At 66.1% G+C, this 24,395-nt stretch overlaps 1 protein-coding gene across 3 annotated transcripts in view; it reads left to right on the plus strand.

The window, feature by feature from the left end:
• Positions 1 to 24,395, plus strand: part of LOC140390225 (zinc-binding protein A33-like) — a 162,177-nt gene that overhangs the window by 79,581 nt on the left and 58,201 nt on the right. For 2 of the 3 annotated variants that reach the window (XM_072475196.1, XM_072475194.1), the window contains exons 2-3: positions 21,088 to 21,183; positions 21,419 to 21,649. In XM_072475196.1, the coding sequence (XP_072331297.1) occupies positions 21,088 to 21,183; positions 21,419 to 21,649 (327 nt within the window). The remainder of the gene's footprint in view (positions 1 to 21,087; positions 21,184 to 21,418; positions 21,650 to 24,395) is intronic. The other variant, XM_072475195.1, reaches the window with a different exon arrangement.

The following is a 24,395-nucleotide window of genomic DNA, read 5'->3' on the forward strand; positions in this document are numbered from 1 at the left end:
TCCCCCAGCCTGCTCTACCCCAGCCTGTTCTCCCCCAGCCCGCTCTCCCCCAGCCTCCTCCCCCCCAGTCTCCTGTCCCCCCCCCCAGCCTGCTCCCCCTTCCCAGCCTGCTCCCCCCAGACTGCCCCCCCTCAGCATCCTCCACCCAGTCTGCTCTCCCCCAGCCTGCTCCCCCGCCCCAGCCTACTCCCCCCCCAGACTGCTCTCCCCCAGCCTGCTCCCCCCCAACGTCCTCCCCCAGCCGCCTCTCCCCCATCCTACTCCCCCCCAGCCTGCTCCCCCCAGCCAACTCCCCCCCGCCCAGCCTGCTCCCCCAGCCTGCTCTCCCCCAGCCTGCTCTCCCCCAGCCTGATCTTCCCCAGCCTGCTCTCCCCCAGCCTGCTCTCCCCCCAGCCGACTCTCCCCCAGCCTGATCCCCCCCCCAGCCTGATCTCCCCCAGCCTGATCTCCCCCAGCCTGCTCTCCCCCAGCCTGCTCTCCCCCAGCCTGCTCCCCCCCAGCCTGCTCTCCCACAGCCTGCTCTCCCACAGCCTGCTCCCCCCCAGCCTGCTCCCCCCCAGCCTGCTCCCCCCCAGCCTGCTCTCCCCCCAGTCTGCTCCTGCCCAGCCTGCTCTCCCCTGTCCTGCTCTCCCCCCAGCCTGCTCCAGCCCAGCCTGCTCTCCCCCGTCCTGCTCTCCCACAGCCTGCTCCCCCCCAGCCTGCTCCCCCCCAGCCTGCTCCCCCCCAGCCTGCTCTCCCCCCAGTCTGCTCCTGCCCAGCCTGCTCTCCCCCGTCCTGCTCTCCCCCCAGCCTGCTCCTGCCCAGCCTGCTATCCCCCGTCCTGTTCTCCCCCAGACTACTCCCTCCAGCCTGCTCCCCCCAGCCTGCTCCCCCTCAGCCTGCTCTCCCCCAGCCTGCTCCCCCTCAGCCTGCTCTCCCCCAGCCTGCTCTCCCCCAGCCTGCTCTCCCCCAGCCTGCTCTCCCCCAGCCTGCTCTCCCCCAGCCTGCTCCCCCGCCCCAGCCTACTCCCCCCCCCAGACTGCTCTCCCCCAGCCTGCTCCCCCGCCCCAGCCTACTCCCCCCCCAGACTGCTCTCCCCCAGCCTGCTCCCCCCAGCCAACTCCCCCCCCCAGCCTGCTCCCCCCTGCCTGCTCCCCCCCCAGCCTGCTCCACCCAGCCTACTCTCCCCCAGCCTGATCTCCCCCAGCCTGATCTCCCCCAGCCTGCTCTCCCCCAGCTTCCTACCCCCCCAGCCTGCTCCCCCCAGCCTGCTCTCCCCCCAGCCGACTCTCCCCCAGCCTGCTCCCCAGAGCAGGCTGGGTGGAGGATGCTGAGGGGGGGCAGTCTGGGGGGAGCAGGCTGGGAAGGGGGAGCAGGCTGGGGCGGGGGACAGGAGACTGGGGGGGAGGAGGCTGGGGGAGAGCGGGCTGGGGGAGAACAGGCTGGGGTAGAGCAGGCTGGGGGAGAGCAGTCTGGGGGGAGCAGGCTGCTCCCCCTCAGCCTGCTATCCCCCAGCCTGCTCTCCCCCAGCCTGATCTCACCCAGCCCGCTCTCCCCCAGCCTCCTCCCCCCCAGTCTCCTGCCCCCCCCCCAGCCTGCTCCCCCTTCCCAGCCTGCTCCCCCCAGACTGCTCCCCCTCAGCATCCTCCACCCAGTCTGCTCTCCCCCAGCCTGCTCCCCCGCCCCAGCCTACTCCCCCCCCCCAGACTGCTCTCCCCCAGCCTGCTCCCCCCCAACGTCCTACCCCAGCCGCCTCTCCCCCAGCCTACTCCCCCCCAGCCTGCTCCCCCCAGCCAACTCCCCCCCGCCCAGCCTGCTCCCCCAGCCTGCTCCCCCCCCAGCCTGCTCCACCCAGTCTACTCTCCCCAGCCTATTCTCCCCCAGCCTGCTCCCCCCCCAGCCTGATCTCACCCAGTGTGCTTACCCGCCCCCAGCCTACTCCCCCCCCCAGACTGCTCTCCCCCAGCCTGCTCCCCCCCAACGTCCTCCCCCAGCCGCCTCTCCCCCAGCCTGCTCCCCCCAGCCAACTCCCCCCGCCCAGTCTGCTCCCCCCAGCCTGCTCCCCCCCCAGCCTGCTCCACCCAGCCTACTCTCCCCCAGCCTATTCTCCCCCAGCCTGCTCTCCCCCAGCCTGATCTCACCCAGCCTGCTCTCCCCAGCCTGCCCTCCCCCAGCCTCCTCTCCCCCAGCCTGCTCTCCCCCCAGCCTGCTCTCCCCCCAGCCTGCTCTCCCCTAGCCTGCGCCCCCCAGCCTGCTCTCCCCCCAGCCTGCTCTCCCCAAGCCTGCTCCCCCGCCCCAGCCTACTCCCCCCCCAGACTGCTCTCCCCCAGCCTGCTCCCCCCCAACGTCCTCCCCCAGCCGCCTCTCCCCCTGCCTGAATTCCCTCAGCCTGATCTTCCCCAGCCTCCTATCCGCCAGCCTGCACCCCCCAAGCCTGCTCTCCCTCAGCCTGCTCTCCCCCCAGCCAACTCTCCCCCAGCCTGCTCCCCCCCCAGCCTGATCTCCCCCAGCCAGATCTCCCCCAGCCTGATCTCCCCCAGCCTGCTCCCCCCAGCCTATTCTCCCTCAGCCTGCTCCCCCCCAGCCTGATCTCACCCAGTGTGCTTCCCCACCCAGCCTGCACTCCCCCAGCCTGATCTCCCCCAGCCTGCTCTCCCCAGCCTGCTCTCCCCCAGCCTGCTCTCCCCCAGCTTGCTCTCCCCCAGCCTGCTCTCCCCCAGCCTGCTCTCCCCCAGCCTGCTCTCCCCCAGCCTGAATTTCCCCAGCCTGCTCTCCCCCAGCCTGCTCTCCCCCAGCCTGCTCTCCCCCCAGCCGACTCTCCCCCAGCCTGATCCTCCCCCAGCCTGATGTCCCCCAGCTTGATCTCCCCCAGCCTGCTCTCCCCCAGCCTGCTCCCCCCCAGCCTGTTCCCCCGCCCCAACCTACTCCCCCGCCACCCTGCTCCCCCCAGCCGATTCTCCCCCAGTGTGCTCCCCCCCAGCCTGATCTCACCCAGTGTGCTTCCCCCCCAGCCTGCTCTCCCCCAGCCTGATCTCCCCCAGCCTCCTCTCCCCCAGCCTGCTCTCCCCCCAGCCTACTCCCCCCCCCAGACTGCTCTCCCCCAGCCTGCTCCCACCCAACGTCCTCCCCCAGCCGCCTCTCCCCCAGCCTACTCCCCCCCCAGCCTGCTCCCCCCAGCCAACTCCTACCCGCCCAGCCTGCTCCCCCCAGCCTGCTCCCCCCCCAGCCTGCTCCACCCAGCCTACTCTCCCCCAGCCTATTCTCCCCCAGCCTGCTCCCCCCCCAGCCTGATCTCACCCAGTGTGCTTACCCCCCCCAGCCTACTCCCCCCCCAGACTGCTCTCCCCCAGCCTGCTCACCCCCAACGTCCTCCCCCAGCCGACTCTCCCCCAGCCTACTCCCCCCTAGCCTTTTCCCCCCCAGCCAACTCCCCCCCCCAGCTTGCTCTCCCCCAGCCTGCTCTCCCCCAGCCTGCTCTCCCCCAGCCTGCTCTCCCCCAGCCTGCTCTCCCCCAGCCTGAATTTCCCCAGCCTGCTCTCCCCCAGCCTGCTCTCCCCCAGCCTGCTCTCCCCCCAGCCGACTCTCCCCCAGCCTGCTCTCCCCCAGCCTGCTCTCCCCCAGCCTGCTCTCCCCCCAGCCGACTCTCCCCCAGCCTGATCCTCCCCCAGCCTGATGTCCCCCAGCTTGATCTCCCCCAGCCTGCTCTCCCCCAGCCTGCTCTCCCACAGCCTGCTCCCCCCCAGCCTGCTCTCCCACAGCCTGCTCCCCCCCAGCCTGTTCCCCCGCCCCAGCCTACTCCCCCGCCACCCTGCTCCCCCCAGCCGACTCTCCCCCAGTGTGCTCCCCCCCAGCCTGATCTCCCCCAGTGTGCCCCCCCCAGCCTGCTCCCCACAGCCTATTCTCCCCCAGCCTGATCTCACCCAGTGTGCTTCCCCCCCAGCCTGCTCTCCCCCAGCCTGATCTCCCCCAGCCTGCTCTCCCGCAGCCTGCTCTCCCCCAGCCTGATCTCCCCCAGCCTGATCTCCCCCAGCCTGCTCTCTCACCAGCCTGCTCTCTCCCCAGCCTCCTCTCCCCAGTCTGCTCTCCCCCAGCCTGCTCTCCCCCAGCCTGCTCTCCCGCAGCCTGCTCTCCCCCAGCCTGATCTCCCCCAGCCTGATCTCCCCCAGCCTGCTCTCTCCCCAGCCTGCTCTCTCCACAGCCTCCTCTCCCCCAGCCTGCTCTCCCCCCAGCCTGCTCTCCCCCCAGCCTGCTCTCCCCTAGCCTGCTCCCCCCAGCCTGCTCCCCCCCCAGCCTGATCCCCCCAGCCCGCTCCATCCCAGCCTGCTCCCCCACCCCAGCCTGCTCCCCCCAGACTGCTCTCCCCCAGCCTGCTCTACCCCAGCCTGTTCTCCCCCAGCCCGCTCTCCCCCAGCCTCCTCCCCCCCAGTCTCCTGCTCCCCCCCCCAGCCTGCTCCCCCTTCCCAGCCTGCTCCCCCCAGACTGCTCCCCCTCAGCATCCTCCACCCAGTCTGCTCTCCCCCAGCCTGCTCCCCCGCCCCAGCCTACTCCCCCCCCAGACTGCTCTCCCCCAGCCTGCTCCCCCCCAACGTCCTACCCCAGCCGCCTCTCCCCCAGCCTACTCCCCCCCAGCCTGCTCCCCCCAGCCAACTCCCCCCCGCCCAGCCTGCTCCCCCAGCCTGCTCCCCCCCCAGCCTGCTCCACCCAGTCTACTCTCCCCAGCCTATTCTCCCCCAGCCTGCTCCCCCCCCAGCCTGATCTCACCCAGTGTGCTTACCCGCCCCCAGCCTACTCCCCCCCCCCAGACTGCTCTCCCCCAGCCTGCTCCCCCCCAACGTCCTCCCCCAGCCGCCTCTCCCCCAGCCTACTCCCCCCCAGCCTGCTCCCCCCAGCCAACTCCCCCCGCCCAGTCTGCTCCCCCCAGCCTGCTCCCCCCCCAGCCTGCTCCACCCAGCCTACTCTCCCCCAGCCTATTCTCCCCCAGCCTGCTCTCCCCCAGCCTGATCTCACCCAGCCTGCTCTCCCCAGCCTGCCCTCCCCCAGCCTCCTCTCCCCCAGCCTGCTCTCCCCCCAGCCTGCTCTCCCCCCAGCCTGCTCTCCCCTAGCCTGCACCCCCCAGCCTGCTCCCCCCCAGCCTGATCCCCCCCAGCCCGCTCCATCCCAGCCTGCTCCCCCACCCCAGCCTGCTCCCCCCAGACTGCTCTCCCCCAGCCTGCTCTACCCCAGCCTGCTCTCCCCCAGCCCGCTCTCCCCCAGCCTCCTCCCCCCCAGTCTCCTCCCCCCCCCGCAGCCTGCTCCCCCTCCCCAGCCTGCTCCGCCCAGACTGCTCCCCCTCAGCATCCTCCACCCAGACTGCTCTCCCCAAGCCTGCTCCCCCGCCCCAGCCTACTCCCCCCCCAGACTGCTCTCCCCCAGCCTGCTCCCCCCCAACGTCCTCCCCCAGCCGCCTCTCCCCCTGCCTACTCCCCCCCAGCCTGCTCCCCCCAGCCAACTCCCCCCCCCCCCCAGCCTGCTCCCCCCAGCCTGCTCCCCCCCCAGCCTGCTCCACCCAGCCTACTCTCCCCCTGCCTATTCTCCCCCAGCCTGCTCCCCCCCCCAGCCTGAACTCACCCAGTGTGCTTACCCCCCCCAACCTACCCCCCCCCCCAGACTGCTCTCCCCCAGCCTGCTCCCCCCCAACGTCCTCCCCCAGCCGACTCTCCCCCAGCCTACTCCCCCCTAGCCTTCTCCCCCCCAGCCTGCTCCCCCCAGCCTGGTCCCCCCCAGCCTGCTCCCGCCAACCTACTCTCCCCCAGCCTATTCTCCCCCAGCCTGATCTCACCCAATGTGCTTCCCCCTCACCCTGCTCTTCCCCAGCCTGATCTCCCCCAGCCTGCTCTCCCCCAGCCTCCTACCCCCCAGCCTGCTCCCCCTCCCCTGCCTACTCCACCCCCAGCCTGCTCTCCCCCAGCCTCCTCTCACCCAGCCTGCTCTCCCCCAGCCTGTTCCCCCGCCCCAGCCTACTCCCCCGCCACCCTGCTCCCCCCAGCTGACTCTCCCCCAGTGTGCTCCCCCCCAGCCTGATCTCCCCCAGTGTGCTCCCCCCCAGCCTGCTCCCCCAGGCCTGCTCCCCCCCAGCCTGATCTCACCCAGTGTGCTTCCCCCCCCCCCAGCCTGCTCTCCCCCAGCCTGATCTCCCCCAGCCTGCTCTCCCCAGCCTGCTCTCCCCCAGCCTGCTCTCCCCAAGCCTGCTCTCCCCCCAGCCTGCTCTCCCCCCAGCCTGCTCTCCCCTAGCCTGCTCCCCCCAGCCTGCTCCCCCCCAGCCTGATCCCCCCAGCCCGCTCCATCCCAGCCTGCTCCCCCACCCCAGCCTGCTCCCCCCAGACTGCTCTCCCCCAGCCTGCTCTACCCCAGCCTGCTCTCCCCCAGCCCGCTCTCCCCCAGCCTCCTCCCCCCCAGTCTCCTCCCCCCCCCCAGCCTGCTCCCCCTCCCCAGCCTGCTCACCCCAGACTACTCCCCCTCAGCATCCTCCACCCAGACTGCTCTCCCCCAGCCTGCTCCCCCGCCCCAGCCTACTCCCCCCCCAGACTGCTCTCCCCCAGCCTGCTCCCCCCCAACATCCTCCCCCAGCCGCCTCTCCCCCAGCCTACTCCCCCCCAGCCTGCTCCCGCCAGCCAACTCCCCCCCCCTTCCAGCCTGCTCCCTCCAGCCTGCTACCCCCCCAGCCTGCTCCACCCAGCCTACTCTCCCCCAGCCTATTCTCCCCTAGCCTGCTCCCCCCCCAGCCTGATCTCACCCAGTGTGCTTACCCCCCCCAGCCTGCTCTCCCCCAGCCTGATCTCCCCCAGCCTGATCTCCCCCAGCCTGCTCTCCCCCAGCCTCCTACCCCCCCAGCCTGCTCCCCCCAGCCTCCTCTCACCCAGCCTGCTCTCCCCAGCCTGTTCCCCCGCCCCAGCCTACTCCCCTGCCACCCTGCTCCCCCCAGCCGACTCTCCCCCAGCCTGCTCCCCCCCAGCCTGCTCTCCCCCAGCCTGCTCTCCCCCAGCCTGCTCTCCCCCAGCCTGCTCTCCCCCCAGCCTGATCTCACCTAGTGTGCTTCCCCCCCCAGCCTGCTCTCCCCCAGCTTGCTCTCCCCCAGCCTGCTCTCCCCCAGCCTGCTCTCCCCCAGCCTGCTCTCCCCCAGCCTGCTCTCCCCCAGCCTGCTCTCCCCCAGCCTGCTCCCCCCAGCCTGCTCTCCCCCCAGCCTCCTCTCCCCCCAGCCTCCTTCCCCCCCAGCCTACTCCCCCGCCACCCTGCTCCCCCGCCACCCTGCTCCCCCCAGCCTGCTCCCCCAGCCGACTCTCCCCCAGCCTGCTCTCCCCCCAGCCTCCTCTCCCCCAGCCTGCTCTCCCCCCAGCCTGCTCTCCCCCCAGCCTGCTCTCCCCTAGCCTGCTCCCCCCAGCCTGCTCCCCCCCAGCCTGATCCCCCCCAGCTCGCTCCATCCCAGACTGCTCCCCCACCCCAGCCTGCTCCCCCCAGACTGCTCTCCCCCAGCCTGCTCTACCCCAGCCTGCTCTCCCCCAGCCCGCTCTCCCCCAGCCTCCTCCCCCCCAGTCTCCTCCCCCCCCCCAGCCTGCTCCCCCTCCCCAGCCTGCTCCCCCCAGACTGCTCCCCCTCAGCATCCTCCACCCAGACTGCTCTCCCCCAGCCTGCTACCCCGCCCCAGCCTACTCCCCCCCCAGACTGCTCTCCCCCAGCCTGCTCCCCCCCAACGTCCTACCCCAGCCGCCTCTCCCCCAGCCTACTCCCCCCCAGCCTGCTCCCCTCCAGCCTGATCTCACCCAGTGTGCTTCCCCCCCCAGCCTGCTCTCCCCCAGCCTGATCTCCCCAAGCCTGCTCTCCCGCAGCCTGATCTCCCCCAGCCTGCTCTCCCCCAGCCTGCTCTCCCCCCAGCCTGCTCTCCCCTAGCCTGCTCCCCCCAGCCTGCTCCCCCCAGCCTGATCCCCCCCAGCCCGCTCCATCCCAGCCTGCTCCCCCACCCCAGCCTGCTCCCCCCAGACTGCTCTCCCCCAGCCTGCTCTACCCCAGCCTGCTCTCCCCCAGCCCGCTCTCCCCCAGCCTCCTCCCCCCCAGTCTCCTCCCCCCCCCAGCCTGCTCCCCCTCCCCAGCCTGCTCACCCCAGACTGCTCCCCCTCAGCATCCTCCACCCAGACTGCTCTCCCCAAGCCTGCTCCCCCGCCCCAGCCTACTCCCCCCCCAGACTGCTCTCCCCCAGCCTGCTCCCCCCCAACGTCCTCCCCCAGCCGCCTCTCCCCCAGCCTACTCCCCCCCAGCCTGCTCCCCCCAGCCAACTCCCCCCCCCAGCCTGCTCCCCCCAGCCTGCTCCCCCCCCAGCCTGCTCCACCCAGCCTACTCTCCCCCTGCCTATTCTCCCCCAGCCTGCTCCCCCCCCCAGCCTGATCTCACCCAGTGTGCTTACCCCCCCCATCCTACTCCCCCCCCCCAGACTGCTCTCCCCCAGCCTGCTCCCCCCCAACGTCCTCCCCCGGCCGACTCTCCCCCAGCCTACTCCCCCCTAGCCTTCTCCCCCCCCAGCCTGCTCCCCCCAGCCTGGTCCCCCCCAGACTGCTCCCCCCAACCTACTCTCCCCCAGCCTATTCACCCCCAGCCTGATCTCACCCAATGTGCTTCCCCCTCACCCTGCTCTTCCCCAGCCTGATCTCCCCCAGCCTGCTCTCCCCCAGCCTCCTACCCCCCAGCCTGCTCCCCCTCCCCTGCCTACTCCACCCCCAGCCTGCTCTCCCCCAGCCTCCTCTCACCCAGCCTGCTCTCCCCCAGCCTGTTCCCCCGCCCCAGCCTACTCCCCCGCCACCCTGCTCCCCCCAGCTGACTCTCCCCCAGTGTGCTCCCCCCCAGCCTGATCTCCCCCAGTGTGCTCCCCCACAGCCTGCTCCCCCAGCCTGCTCCCCCCCAGCCTGATCTCACCCAGTGTGCTTCCCCCCCCCAGCCTGCTCTCCCCCAGCCTGATCTCCCCCAGCCTGCTCTCCCCAGCCTGCTCTCCCCCAGCCTGCTCTCCCCAAGCCTGCTCTCCCCCCAGCCTGCTCTCCCCCCAGCCTGCTCTCCACTAGCCTGCTCCCCCCAGCCTGCTCCCCCCCAGCCTGATCCCCCCCAGCCCGCTCCATCCCAGCCTGCTCCCCCACCCCAGCCTGCTCCCCCCAGACTGCTCTCCCCCAGCCGGCTCTACCCCAGCCTGCTCTCCCCCAGCCCGCTCTCCCCCAGCCTCCTCCCCCCCAGTCTCCTCCCCCCCCCCAGCCTGCTCCCCCTCCCCAGCCTGCTCACCCCAGACTACTCCCCCTCAGCATCCTCCACCCAGACTGCTCTCCCCCAGCCTGCTCCCCCGCCCCAGCCTACTCCCCCCCCAGACTGCTCTCCCCCAGCCTGCTCCCCCCCAACGTCCTCCCCCAGCCGCCTCTCCCCCAGCCTACTCCCCCCCAGCCTGCTCCCCCCAGCCAACTCCCCCCCCCCCCCTTCCAGCCTGCTCCCTCCAGCCTGCTACCCCCCCAGCCTGCTCCACCCAGCCTACTCTCCCCCAGCCTATTCTCCCCCAGCCTGCTCCCCCCCCAGCCTGATCTCACCCAGTGTGCTTACCCCCCCCAGCCTGCTCTCCCCCAGCCTGATCTCCCCCAGCCTGATCTCCCCCAGCCTGCTCTCCCCCAGCCTCCTATCCCCCCAGCCTGCTCCCCCCAGCCTCCTCTCACCCAGCCTGCTCTCCCCAGCCTGTTCCCCCGCCCCAGCCTACTCCCCTGCCACCCTGCTCCCCCCAGCCGACTTTCCCCCAGCCTGCTCCCCCCCAGCCTGCTCTCCCCCAGCCTGCTCTCCCCCAGCCTGCTCTCCCCCAGCCTGCTCTCCCCCCAGCCTGATCTCACCTAGTGTGCTTCCCCCCCCAGCCTGCTCTCCCCCAGCTTGCTCTCCCCCAGCCTGTTCTCCCCCAGCCTGCTCTCCCCCAGCCTGCTCTCCCCCAGCCTGCTCTCCCCCAGCCTGCTCTCCCCCCAGCCTGCTCTCCCCCCAGCCTCCTCTCCCCCCAGCCTCCTCTCCCCCCAGCCTCCTTCCCCCCCAGCCTACTCCCCCGCCACCCTGCTCCCCCGCCACCCTGCTCCCCCCAGCCTGCTCCCCCAGCCGACTCTCCCCCAGCCTGCTCCCCCCCAGCCTCCTCTCCCCCAGCCTGCTCTCCCCCCAGCCTGCTCTCCCCCCAGCCTGCTCTCCCCTAGCCTGCTCCCCCCAGCCTGCTCCCCCCCAGCCAGATCCCCCCCAGCCCGCTCCATCCCAGACTGCTCCCCCACCCCAGCCTGCTCCCCCCAGACTGCTCTCCCCCAGCCTGCTCTACCCCAGCCTGCTCTCCCCCAGCCCGCTCTCCCCCAGCCTCCTCCCCCCCAGTCTCCTCCCCCCCCCCAGCCTGCTCCCCCTCCTCAGCGTGCGCCCCCCAGACTGCTCCCCCTCAGCATCCTCCACCCAGACTGCTCTCCCCCACCCTGCTCCCCCGCCCCAGCCTACTCCCCCCCCAGACTGCTCTCCCCTAGCCTGCTCCCCCCCAACGTCCTACCCCAGCCGCCTCTCCCCCAGCCTACTCCCCCCCAGCCTGCTCCCCCCCAGCCTGATCTCACCCAGTGTGCTTCCCCCCCCCCAGCCTGCTCTCCCCCAGCCTGATCTCCCCAAGCCTGCTCTCCCGCAGCCTGATCTCCCCCAGCCTGCTCTCCCCCAGCCTGCTCTCCCCCCAGCCTGCTCTCCCCTAGCCTGCTCCCCCCAGCCTGCTCCCCCCCAGCCTGATCCCCCCCAGCCCGCTCCATCCCAGCCTGCTCCCCCACCCCAGCCTGCTCCTCCCAGACTGCTCTCCCCCAGCCTGCTCTACCCCAGCCTGCTCTCCCCCAGCCCGCTCTCCCCCAGCCTCCTCCCCCCCAGTCTCCTCCCCCCCCCAGCCTGCTCCCCCTCCCCAGCCTGCTCACCCCAGACTGCTCCCCCTCAGCATTCTCCACCCAGACTGCTCTCCCCCAGCCTGCTCCCCAGCCCCAGCCTACTCCCCCCCCCAGACTGCTCTCCCCCAGCCTGCTCCCCCCCAACGTCCTCCCCCAGCCGCCTCTCCCCCAGCCTACTCCCCCCCAGCCTGCTCCCCCCAGCCAACTCCCCCCCCCCCAGCCTGCTCCCCCCAGCCTGCTACCCCCCCAGCCTGCTCCACCCAGCCTACTCTCCCCCAGCCTATTCTCCCCCAGCCTGCTCCCCCCCCAGCCTGATCTCACCCAGTGTGCTTACCCCCCCCCAGCCTGCTCTCCCCCAGCCTGATCTCCCCCAGCCTGATCTCCCCCAGCCTGATCTCCCCCAGCCTGATCTCCCCCAGCCTGCTCTCCCCCAGCCTCCTACCCCCCCAGCCTGCTCCCCACAGCCTCCTCTCACCCAGCCTCCTCTCCCCACCCTGTTCCCCCGCCCCAGCCTACTCCCCCGCCACCCTGCTCCCCCCAGCCGACTCTCCCCCAGCCTGCTCCCCCCCAGCCTGCTCTCCCCCAGCCTGCTCTCCCCCAGCCTGCTCTCCCCCAGCCTGCTCTCCCCCCAGCCTGATCTCACCCAGTGTGCTTCCCCCCCAGCCTGCTCTCCCCCAGCTTGCTCTCCCCCAGCCTGCTCTCCCCCAGCCTGCTCTCCCCCAGCCTGCTCTCCCCCAGCCTGCTCTCCCCCAGCCTGCTCTCCCCCAGCCTGCTCTCCCCCCAGCCTCCTCTCCCCCTTGCCTACTCCCCAGCCACCCTGCTCCCCCGCCACCCTGCTCCCCCCAGCCTGCTCCCCCCAGCCTCCTCTCCCCCAGCCTGCTCTCCCCCCAGCCTGCTCTCCCCCCAGCCTGCTCTCCCCTAGCCTGCTCCCCCCAGCCTGCTCCCCCCCAGCCTGATCCCCCCCAGCCCGCTCCATCCCAGCCTGCTCCCCCCCCAGCCTGATCCCCCCTTATCCTGCTCCCCCCAGCCTGCTCCCCCCCAGCCTGATCCCCCCCAGCCCGCTCCATCCCAGCCTGCTCCCCCACCCCAGCCTGCTCCCCCCAGACTGCTCTCCCCCAGCCTGGTCTACCCCAGCCTGCTCTCCCCCAGCCCGCTCTCCCCCAGCCTCCTCCCCCCCAGTCTCCTCCCCCCCCAGCCTGCTCCCCCTCCCCAGCCTGCTCCCCCCAGACTGCTCCCCCTCAGCATCCTCCACCCAGACTGCTCTCCCCCAGCCTGCTCCCCCGCCCCAGCCTACTCCCCCCCCAGACTGCTCTCCCCCAGCCTGCTCCCCCCCAACGTCCTACCCCAGCCGCCTCTTCCCCAGCCTACTCCCCCCAGCCTGCTACCCCCAGCCTGCTCCCCCCCCAGCCTGCTCCACCCAGCCTACTCTCCCCAGCCTATTCTCCCCCAGCCTGCTCTCCCCCCAGCCTCCTCTCCCCCCAGCCTCCTCTCCCCCCAGCCTCCTTCCCCCCCAGCCTACTCCCCCGCCACCCTGCTCCCCGCCACCCTGCTCCCCCCAGCCTGCTCCCCCCAGCCGACTCTCCCCCAGCCTGCTCTCCCCCCAGCCGACTCTCCCCCAGCCTGCTCCCAACAGCCTACTCTCCCCCAGCCTGCTCTCCCCCAGCCTGCTCCCCCCCAGCCTGAATTCCCTCAGCCTGATCTTCCCCAGCCTCCTATCCGCCAGCCTGCACCCCCCAAGCCTGCTCTCCCCCAGCCTGCTCTCCCCCCAGCCGACTCTCCCCCAGCCTGCTCCCCCCCAGCCTGATCTCCCCCAGCCATATCTCCCCCAGCCTGATCTCCCCCAGCCTGCTCTCCCCCAGCCTGCTCTCCCCCAGCCTGCTCTCCCCCAGCCTGCTCTCCCCAGCCTGATCTCCCCCAGCCTCCTCTCCCCCCAGCCTCCTCTCCCCCAGCCTCCTCTCCCCCAGCCTCCTCTCCCCCAGCCTCCTCTCCCCCAGCCTGCTCTCCCCCCAGCCTGCTCTCCCCCCAGCCTGCTCTCCCCTAGCCTGCTCACCCCAGCCTGCTCCCCCCCAGCCTGATCCCCCCCCAGCCCGCTCCATCCCAGCCTGCTCCCCCACCCCAGCCTGCTCCCCCCAGACTGCTCTCCCCCATCCTGCTCTACCCCAGCCTGCTCTCCCCCAGCCCGCTTTCCCCCAGCCTCCTCCCCCCCCAGCCTCCTCCCCCCCAGCCTGCTCCCCCTCCCCAGCCTGCTCCCCCCAGACTGCTCCCCCTCAGCATCCTCCACCCAGACTGCTCTCCCCCAGCCTGCTCCCCCGCCCCAGCCTACTCCCCCCCCAGACTGCTCTCCCCCAGCCTGCTCCCCCCCAACGTCCTCCCCCAGCCGCCTCTCCCCCAGCCTACTCCCCCCCAGCCTGCTCCCCCCAGCCAACTCCCCCCCCCGCAGCCTGCTCCCCCCAGCCTGTTCCCCCCCAGCCTGCTCCACCCAGACTACTCTCCCCCAGCCTATTCTCCCCTAGCCTATTCTCCCCCAGCCTGCTCTCCCCCAGCCTCCTACCCCCCCAGCCTGCTCTCCCCCAGCCTGCTCCCCCTCCCCAGCCTACTCCACCCCCAGCCTGCTCTCCCCCCAGCCTCCTCTCACCCAGCCTGCTCTCCCCCAGCCTGTTCCCCCGCCCCAGCCTACTCCCCCGCCACCCTGCTCCCCCCAGCCGACTCTCCCGCAGCCTTCTCCCCCCCCCAGCCTGCTCTCCCCCAGCCTATTCTCCCCCAGCCTGCTCCCCCCCAGCCTGATGTCACCCAGTGTGCTTCCCCCCCCAGCCTGCTCTCCCCCAGCCTGCTCTCCCCCAACCTGCTCTCCCCCAGCCTGCTCTCCCCCAACCTGCTCTCCCCCAGCCTGCTCTCCCCCAGCCTGCTCTCCCCCAGCCTGCTCTCCCCCCAGCCTCCTCTCCCCCCAGCCTCCTCTCCCCCCAGCCTCCTTCCCCCCCAGCCTACTCCCCCGCCACCCTGCTCCCCCGCCACCCTGCTCCCCCCAGCCTGCTCCCCCCAGCCGACTCCCCCCAGCCTGCTCTCCCCCCAGCCGACTCTCCCCCAGCCTGCTCCCCCCAGCCTACTCTCCCCCAGCCTGCTCGCCCCCAGCCTGCTCCCACCCAGCCTGAATTCCCTCAGCCTGATCTTCCCCAGCCTCCTATCCGCCAGCCTGCACCCCCCAAGCCTGCTCTCCCCCTGCCTGCTCCCCCCCCCAGCCTGATCTCCCCCAGCCTGATCTCCCCCAGCCTGATCTCCCCCAGCCTGATCTCCCCCAGCCTGCTCTCCCCCAGCCTGCTCTCCCCCAGCCTGCTCTCCCCTAGCCTGCTCCCCCCAGCCTGCTCCCCCCCAGCCTGATCCCCCCCAGCCCGCTCCATCCCAGCCTGCTCCCCCCCCAGCCTGATCCCCCCTAGCCTGCTCCCCCCAGCCTGCTCCCCCCAGCCTGATCCCCCCCAGCCCGCTCCATCCCAGCCTGCTCCCCCACCCCAGCCTGCTCCCCCCAGACTGCTCTCCCCCAGCCTGGTCTACCCCAGCCTGCTCTCCCCCAGCCCGCTCTCCCCCAGCCTCCTCCCCCCCAGTCTCCTCCCCCCCCCAGCCTGCTCCCCCTCCCCAGCCTGCTCCCCCCAGACTGCTCCCCCTCAGCATCCTCCACCCAGACTGCTCTCCCCCAGCCTGCTCCCCCGCCCCAGCCTACTCCCCCCCCAGACTGCTCTCCCCCAGCCTGCTCCCCCCCAACGTCCTACCCCAGCCGCCTCTCCCCCAGCCTACTCCCCCCCCAGCCTGCTCCCCCCAGCCAACTCCCCCCCCCCAGCCTGCTACCCCCAGCCTGCTCCCCCCCAGCCTGCTCCACCCAGCCTACTCTCCCCCAGCCTATTCTCCCCCAGCCTGCTCTCCCCCCAGCCTCCTCTCCCCCCAGCCTCCTCTCCCCCCAGCCTCCTTCCCCCCCAGCCTACTCCCCCGCCACCCTGCTCCCCGCCACCCTGCTCCCCCCAGCCTGCTCCCCCCAGCCGACTCTCCCCCAGCCTGCTCTCCCCCCAGCCGACTCTCCCCCAGCCTGCTCCCAACAGCCTACTCTCCCCCAGCCTGCTCTCCCCCAGCCTGCTCCCCCCCAGCCTGAATTCCCTCAGCCTCCTATCCGCCAGCCTGCACCCCCCAAGCCTGCTCTCCCCCAGCCTGCTCTCCCCCCAGCCGACTCTCCCCCAGCCTGCTCCCCCCCAGCCTGATCTCCCCCAGCCATATCTCCCCCAGCCTGATCTCCCCCAGCCTGCTCTCCCCCAGCCTGCTCTCCCCCAGCCTGCTCTCCCCCAGCCTGCTCTCCCCCAGCCTGCTCTCCCCAGCCTGATCTCCCCCAGCCTCCTCTCCCCCCAGCCTCCTCTACCCCAGCCTCCTCTCCCCCAGCCTCCTCTCCCCCAGCCTCCTCTCCCCCAGCCTGCTCTCCCCCCAGCCTGCTCTCCCCCCAGCCTGCTCTCCCCCCAGCCTGCTCTCCCCTAGCCTGCTCACCCCAGCCTGCTCCCCCCCAGCCTGATCCCCCCCCAGCCCGCTCCATCCCAGCCTGCTCCCCCACCCCAGCCTGCTCCCCCCAGACTGCTCTCCCCCATCCTGCTCTACCCCAGCCTGCTCTCCCCCAGCCCGCCTTCCCCCAGCCTCCTCCCCCCCCAGCCTCCTCCCCCCCAGCCTGCTCCCCCTCCCCAGCCTGCTCCCCCCAGACTGCTCCCCCTCAGCATCCTCCACCCAGACTGCTCTCCCCCAGCCTGCTCCCCCGCCCCAGCCTACTCCCCCCCAGACTGCTCTCCCCCAGCCTGCTCCCCCCCAACGTCCTCCCCCAGCCGCCTCTCCCCCAGCCTACTCCCCCCCAGCCTCCTCCCCCCAGCCAACTCCCCCCCCCCGCAGCCTGCTCCCCCCAGCCTGTTCCCCCCCAGCCTGCTCCACCCAGACTACTCTCCCCCAGCCTATTCTCCCCCAGCCTATTCTCCCCCAGCCTGCTCTCCCCCAGCCTCCTACCCCCCAGCCTGCTCTCCACCAGCCTGCTCCCCCTCCCCAGCCTACTCCACCCCCAGCCTGCTCTCCCCCCAGCCTCCTCTCACCCAGCCTGCTCTCCCTCAGCCTGTTCCCCCGCCCCAGCCTACTCCCCCGCCACCCTCCTCCCCCCAGCCGACTCTCCCGCAGCCTTCTCCCCCCCCCAGCCTGCTCTCCCCCAGCCTATTCTCCCCCAGCCTGCTCCCCCCCAGCCTGATGTCACCCAGTGTGCTTCCCCCCCCAGCCTGCTCTCCCCCAGCCTGCTCTCCCCCAGCCTGCTCTCCCCCAGCCTGCTCTCCCCCAACCTGCTCTCCCCCAGCCTGCTCTCCCCCAGCCTGCTCTCCCCCAGCCTGCTCTCCCCCCAGCCTCCTCTCCCCCCAGCCTCCTCTCCCCCCAGCCTCCTTCCCCCCCAGCCTACTCCCCCGCCACCCTGCTCCCCCGCCACCCTGCTCCCCCCAGCCTGCTCCCCCCAGCCGACTCCCCCCAGCCTGCTCTCCCCCCAGCTGACTCTCCCCCAGCCTACTCTCCCCCAGCCTGCTCGCCCCCAGCCTGCTCCCACCCAGCCTGAATTCCCTCAGCCTGATCTTCCCCAGCCTCCTATCCGCCAGCCTGCACCCCCCAAGCCTGCTCTCCCCCTGCCTGCTCCCCCCCCAGCCTGATCTCCCCCAGCCTGATCTCCCCCAGCCTGATCTCCCCCAGCCTGATCTCCCCCAGCCTGCTCTCCCCCAGCCTGCTCTCCCCCAGCCTGCTCTCCCCCAGCCTGCTCTCCCCCCAGCCTGCTCTCCCCCCAGCCGACTCTCCCCCAGCCTGCTCCCCCCCCAGCCTGCTCTCCCCCCAGCCGACTCTCCCCCAGCCTGATCTCCCCCAGCCTGCTCTCCCCCAGCCTGCTCTCCCCCAGCCCGCTCTCCCCCAGCCTGCTGTCCCCCAGCCTGCTCCCCCCCAGCCTGCTCCCCCCCAGCCTGCTCCCCCCCAGCCTATTCTCCCCCAGCCTATTCTCCCCCAGCCTGCTCTCCCCCAGCCTCCTACCCCCCCAGCCTGCTCTCCCCCAGCCTGCTCCCCCTCCCCAGCCTACTCCACCCCCAGCCTGCTCTCCCCCCAGCCTCCTCTCACCCAGCCTGCTCTCCCTCAGCCTGTTCCCCCGCCCCAGCCTACTCCCCCGCCACCCTGCTCCCCCCAGCCGACTCTCCCGCAGCCTTCTCCCCCCCCCAGCCTGCTCTCCCCCAGCCTATTCTCCCCCAGCCTGCTCCCCCCCAGCCTGATGTCACCCAGTGTGCTTCCCCCCCAGCCTGCTCTCCCCCAGCCTGCTCTCCCCCAGCCTGCTCTCCCCCAGCCTGCTCTCCCCCAACCTGCTCTCCCCCAGCCTGCTCTCCCCCAGCCTGCTCTCCCCCAGCCTGCTCTCCCCCCAGCCTCCTCTCCCCCCAGCCTCCTCTCCCCCCAGCCTCCTTCCCCCCCAGCCTACTCCCCCGCCACCCTGCTCCCCCGCCACCCTGCTCCCCCCAGCCTGCTCCCCCCAGCCGACTCCCCCCAGCCTGCTCTCCCCCCAGCTGACTCTCCCCCAGCCTACTCTCCCCCAGCCTGCTCGCCCCCAGCCTGCTCCCACCCAGCCTGAATTCCCTCAGCCTGATCTTCCCCAGCCTCCTATCCGCCAGCCTGCACCCCCCAAGCCTGCTCTCCCCCTGCCTGCTCCCCCCCCAGCCTGATCTCCCCCAGCCTGATCTCCCCCAGCCTGATCTCCCCCAGCCTGATCTCCCCCAGCCTGCTCTCCCCCAGCCTGCTCTCCCCCAGCCTGCTCTCCCCCAGCCTGCTCTCCCCCCAGCCTGCTCTCCCCCCAGCCGACTCTCCCCCAGCCTGCTCCCCCCCCAGCCTGCTCTCCCCCCAGCCGACTCTCCCCCAGCCTGATCTCCCCCAGCCTGCTCTCCCCCAGCCTGCTCTCCCCCAGCCCGCTCTCCCCCAGCCTGCTGTCCCCCAGCCTGCTCCCCCCCAGCCTGCTCCCCCCCAGCCTGCTCCCCCCCAGCCTGCTCTCCCCCAGCCTGCTCTCCCCCAGCCTGCTCTCCCCCAGTCTGCTCCCCCCCCAGCCTGCTCCCCCCCCCAGCCTGCTCCCCCCAGCCTGCCACCCTCCATGCTGCTCCCCCCCAGCCTGCTCCCCCCAGCCTGTTCCCCCCCAGCATCCTCCCCCCAGCCTGTTCTCCCCCGGCGTGCTCGCCCCCAGCCTGCTCTTCCCCCAGCCTGATCTCCCCCAGTCTGCTCTCCCACCCCCACAGCCTGCTCCCCAGCCAGTGCTCCCATCCTCCCTTCCCCCTTGCCCCTCCTCCTCCCCAACCCCCCCCCCCCCCCTCCTCTGTCCTCTCCTCCTCTTTCCTCCCTTCCGCACCTCCCCTCCACCTCAGAGTACCCAATTCATTTTTTTAAATTAAGCGGCAATTTAGTGTGGCCAATCCATCTACCCTGCACATCTTTGGATTGTGGGAGCTAAACCTGAAGTGTTGGGTACTCTGACACACAGACGAACCAACACGGTTGAGTATGGTACAACGCAGTTTTATTTCATTGAACTATAAACATAGTAAACTCTGGTATTCAGCACAGGGTGAACCTCTGAGTGGCTGGCAATGAGGTATGTGCCCTGAAGTCTCTCCTGCTCGAGTACCCAGGAAGTGTCGTGTTCCCTGCTTTGTACTGTGTATGCTCTTGTCTGTGATTGGCTGTCGTGTTGTGTGTGTTGATTGGTCCGTTGATCTGTCCATCATTATGTGTGTGTGTATGTGCTGTGATGTTCACATGAATATCATGACATCCCGCTTTTTTTTACAATATTATGTGCCTACATGGTTGTAAATAGAGATGCGTACTGAGTGTTGCTAAATGTGTGTGTATGCAATATTTACAGCATGTACATGGGGCTTAACTATATACAAGGGGCGATGTCGGGTGTGACATAACAACGAGGTTGTACCATGAACAAAGAACGGGGAAACGTTGAACGATAAAGCGAATTCCTGTAACGATAAGAACATAAACATATTAACAAAGTGGTTGCATGAGTTCAATGTATAAACAGTCTCATAAGTCCAGTCTAGTAGGTGGGCGACGAATTCGGGTTGACCATCAGGGTGGCACACCATTCATCACCCGGATTGATCGTGTTAACTCGGTTCCCATCAATGACCGCAACACGGAAGGCGTCTCAGTCATCTGTGTCACCGGTCTGGATGTCGTCTGGGCAAGATTCGTAATGGGGAGGCTGAATGGTCCGCACGTCCCTGCGAGGGTGTCGGAATTGTGGAAGATTAACAGGTTGAGCTGCTCGACAGTAAGCAGCGTAGTGGCCCACCTTGCCACAGCATAGGCATTGTCGGGCTCTTGCGGGACATTGCCGCTTTAAATGTGCAGCTCCACAGTTGCCGCACGTCGTGGCGTCATGACGTTCGTTGCGCCACTGCACATGCGCAGTTCGATCTTGCGTCGGGCGCGCCTGCGCACCACGTCCCTCGGTGTTGCCGTAGGTTTTGGCGTGCACAAGCGCGGGAGGCCCCGAAAAGCGCGCAAAATGGCCGACGTTGTCCGGGCCGTGGGCCGGGAGGAACTCGATCGCCTGGACCGGTACAGCCTCGTGGGGCACCTGGCTCGCCAATCCGGCCGCGTAGGACCCCCGCCGCGCCGATTCGGTCGACTGAAATTGTGCATAGCGGCTAGTCGCATTTTCGTGCAGGACACAGGCTTCGATTGCGGAGGCTAAGGTGAGGCCTTTTATTTTTAAAAGCTGCTGGCGTAAGGTGTCCGAGGCGACCCCAAAAACGATTTATTTGCGAATCATGGAGTCTGAGGTGGTGTCGTAACCGCAGGTCTGCGCGAGAATGCGGAGATGGGTGAGGAATGACTGAAAGAGCTCATCCTTACCTTGCAGGCGCTGCTGGAAGACATATCTCTCGAAGCTTTCGTTGACCTTGACATTAAAATGTTGGTCGAGCTTGAGAAGGGCCATCTCGTATTTGGATTTGTCCTCGCCTTCCGCGAACACCAGGGGGTTGTTGATATGGATGGCGAGCTGCCCTGCGGTGGTGAGGAGGATGGCGATCTTTCTGGTGTCCGAGGCGCTCCCTCTTTCGTTGGCTTCCAGAAAGAGCTGGAAGCGCTGCTTGAATAGCTTCCAATTTACGCCGAGGTTCCCAGCGACTTGCAGCGGCTGAGGTGTGTTGACGGTGTCCATGGCGCAGGATGGCAGATTTGTGGGTAGATGTCAATTCACTTCTGTTACCATGAAGTGTTGGGTACTCTGACACACAGACGAACCAACACGGTTGCGTCTGGTACAACGCAGTTTTATTTCATTGAACTATAAACATAGTAAACTCTGGTATTCAGCACATGGTGAACCTCTGAGTGGCTGGCAATGAGGTCTGTGCCCTGAGTTCTCTCCTGCTCCAGTGCCCAGGAAGTGTCGTGTTCCCTGCTTTGTACTGTGTATGCTCTTGTCTGTGATTGGCTGTCGTGTTGTGTGTGTTGATTGGTCCGTTAATCTGTCCATCATTATGTGTGTGTGTATGTGCTGTGATGTTCACATGAATATCATGACAAAACCCACACAAACATGGGGAGAATGTGCTAACTCCACACGGACGGTGACCCAGAGCTGGGATCGAACCTGGGACCTCGGCGCCGTGAGGCAGCAGTGCGAACCACTGCACCACCGTGCTGCCAGCAGGAAAAGAGCTCTTACCTTTTTGATCAATCTCCCATGCGCAACCTTGTCAAAAGCCTTACTGAAGTCCATGCAGACGTCATCAACTGCACCACCCTCATCTGCACACCTCGTCACCTCCTTAAAAAATTCAATTAAATCTGTTGAATCTGGGGCTAGATTCTCCATTCCCCCAGCCGCATGTTTCTCAGCCGCGCATCATTCTCTGGTGGCGAGAATCTCTCTTCCCGTCGCATGTCAATGGGATTTCCCATTGAAACCACCCCACATTGCCAGGAATCCTGTGGGTGGAGGTGCGCTGCCAGCAGGAAAAGAGGAGAATTCCGGCCCAGATTTTTGAGGTTGAAGCAAAGTGAATATATTGTCCCCGTTCTAAACTCACCATTCAAAACAATAAAGATGCATATTTAACAACGGATGAGTGTTGACAAGATCTATTTCTATTGTCAGGTCCAATTGAAATCCTCCTTGGATTCTTTGGAGAACAGAGAGAAATATAAAAGTGAGCTGAAGCATCAGCAGGAGGGGAAGATTGCAGAACTGGATGTAAGTCCAATAAGTCTAACATTTGACCAAAGCTGGGTAGAAATCCAGCTTGCTTTGTAGTGCTGAATGGGTAGTATCGTATTGGCAAATTTTCACAATCTACCTTTATTTCCAAAGGCTGCAATAGAACTGAATCTTAAGAAATGGCCGAAGAAATGACAAATGTTTAGCACTTACCAACAAAGTCCAAATGAATTTCATACAACATTTCTTACACTGTCTGTCACCAACTTAGGAACTCACTGGATCCCTGGAGCAACACATCTCCGAACAATTTGCCAGAATTCACCAATATCTTCAAGACAAAGAGACACACTTAACTGAAGAACTCAGGATACAACACGACCAAGATTTTCAATCAATGAAGGATAATTTAGCAGCAATTGATGAAGAATTAAATTCCCTCAAAGAGGATATTTCGAACCTTCAAGCTGTCATTCACCAAGACAGCATCATTTTTCTCAAGGTAACACTTGACAAACCTTCTGTTCTGGGCAACTTGAATGATCAATGAGATCAAGTGATTATGTTCATGTTGAAATGAAAGTACTTTTGCTTTTTTTTTTAAAGGTGCCATATTTTCACATGATTATAATACAAATCTGTGGACAATATGGAACTTAATATTCATCACAGTCAACTGAATCACATTTTGTTAAGTATTGATAGGGGTACAGTAACAAGAATTCCAAAGATCAGCAGATCTTCATGCTTGAGTTTAAGTGAGCTCCACTATACATCTGGGCTGTGGTGACATGGCAATTATCCACGCCTTCAGTTATTTGACAGTGACCATGATTAAGAAACCTGATTTATTCTGGCTGCCCCTATTGACAAATGACTTACACCACCTTCACCGTTAGTTTGGGTCAATTTACTTGACTGACGAGAAAGAAGTAATTGCATGATAGCTTCACATTGAGAATGAATGGGTCAAAATCCTGGAACTCCCTGACCCTAACAGCTGTACCAACACCACATGACTGCAGCCGTTCAAGAAGGCAGCTCACCACCGCCTTCTCAAAAGCAATTAGGAATGGCCAATAATTGCTGGCCAGCAACACCCATGTCCTGTAAACACAATTAAAGAATGTCCATTCAAGTTTCTTATCGACAAAATACTTCAACTGGATTATTGGTATTCTTGACAATTGGCAACAGAACATTTCAGGGGTGTTGCTCTTTCTAGCTTTAGTCTATTTGCTCTGTTTAGGTCACCTTTGCTCATGAGTCGCCAGGTATCTTTATGATACCGCCACGTGGTTCAAGTTCAGGTTATGATAATAACACAGCACACCGCTTAGTAAGGATTAAAACAACGGTCATTTATTATATACAACAAGCAATATTAATACCCTAATACTACTTTCTATATAATAAACCTATCACTACTGGCCAATACTTAACTTAGGAAGAGCCCACCAGGTCAGGGAAACGAATGGCTTGTCCAATCAAATCTGGCCCGCGGGATTCAAAAGGCTGCTAGAGGTCGGTGGCTAGGTGTCACTACCGGATAGCGATCGTTGAATTCAAACTTACTATACACAGTGGCTGGTCTTGCAAAGGTCTCGAGCAGGCGAAGATGAGAGAGCGAGAGATCTGAACTTGGACCTTCACTTTTATAGGGCCCAGGGGCTTCCCGCCTCCCGGGGCGGCCCTTGACCCTGAGTCCCAAGTGATTGGATTCTGTCCCCAATCTCTGGGGACGATGTGTCCAATGGTGAGGCGATTCCTCGATCGGGGGGTGGTCGCTCACCTGTCTTTGTTTCGGCCACTGCAGGCGCCGACAGGTCTGGCCCGGTATTCAATTGCTAATATGTTGCAATTGTTCCCGGGGATAGCCGATTTAACTGTGGATGTCTGAATAGATTGGTTGCAAACAGTCCTGAATGCAACTGCGGATACCTGGGTTGATGGGCTGTTGATAGCCCTGAGTATCGATCTGGGCTACCTTCCCAGAGCCGAATATGCAAAACTGTCTGCAGCTGCCTGCTTGTGTCTTCTTGGCTGCTTTTCCCAGCAGTCTTTCGGGTTAGCCGTTTTAAACTGGGTTTTGGCCAGATTAATTGGAACGCAGCCATTTTACATGGCTACAGGGGGATGTTGGTAAATAAGTGAGGAAATGAAAATAATCAGCAGGAGTTTCACCTCCCCCCCCCTTCCCCACCCCCACCCTCGTCACGATCACTACGGCACCATTTTTTCGAGAAGCAGGTGCAGCTTGCCATTTGCTGGCAGTGGGATTTTCCGATCGCGCTGATGCTTATGCTGTTTTGTGTGGTTTGCCCGAACCACTGGCGGGGAACCTGCCACAGTGGGCCCCGATCCCGCCGGCGGCAAGGGCTTAAAAATCCCATCCAATGTCTCCAAGCATCATCATGCGGAATGTTAGACCATAAGACAGAGGAGCAGAATTAGGCCACTCGGCCCATTGAGTCTGCTCCGCCATTCAATCATGGCTGATATTTTTTTCATCCCCGTTCTACTGCCTTCTCCCCATAACCCCTGATCCCGTCATTAATCAAGAACCTATCTATCTCTGTCTTAAAGACACCCAGTGCTGAGGGAATCCGACATTCAGATACTCTCCCCAGATTAATAAACTGGTTGACCAGATCCAGACGTGGTCAATATCTTATCTGCACTTGAAATTCAGACAACCATTCGAGTTTATTGAAGAGAAAATAAATATTTGGAGATTGAAAGCTGAAATTGAGGTTATTGGATGTAAGAAGATGAGGGTTTGTGAAATCAAAATATGTGAAACGTATATGCTCAACAGTGGGAGGAGAATTTTGAACCACATCTGTTTGACAGAAATTGGCAGGCAGTTAAAACATCACACAGATCCTGCCATTCGCCGTTTCGTTTTTAAAAAAATAAATGTTTTTATTGGGTTTTAGTCTTCTGAACAAATAGAAATACAAATATAACAATGAGAATTTTTGCAAGGGAGCTCCGAGGCACTTCCCTTAAAGTTAATGTTATTTACATCGAGGTCGCTTTTAACTACTTACATGGATTTTTCACAATCTCTTCTTTCCATTCCTTGGTCCATTCATCACAGCATTCGTTGTGGCCATTGTGGTCCCCTGTGTATCCCTGCCCATCGGTTTTCCCCTCTCTTTTCTCCCCTCTGGTTTCCATTGTTGTTGGCCCCTGCCTTCGTCTGCCCTCCCCTGTGACCCCTGGTTCCGCTCTTAGGTGTTTTC

The sequence above is a fragment of the Scyliorhinus torazame genome, chromosome 14 (assembly GCF_047496885.1).
Source record: "Scyliorhinus torazame isolate Kashiwa2021f chromosome 14, sScyTor2.1, whole genome shotgun sequence".
NCBI classification, from domain to species: domain Eukaryota; kingdom Metazoa; phylum Chordata; class Chondrichthyes; order Carcharhiniformes; family Scyliorhinidae; genus Scyliorhinus; species Scyliorhinus torazame.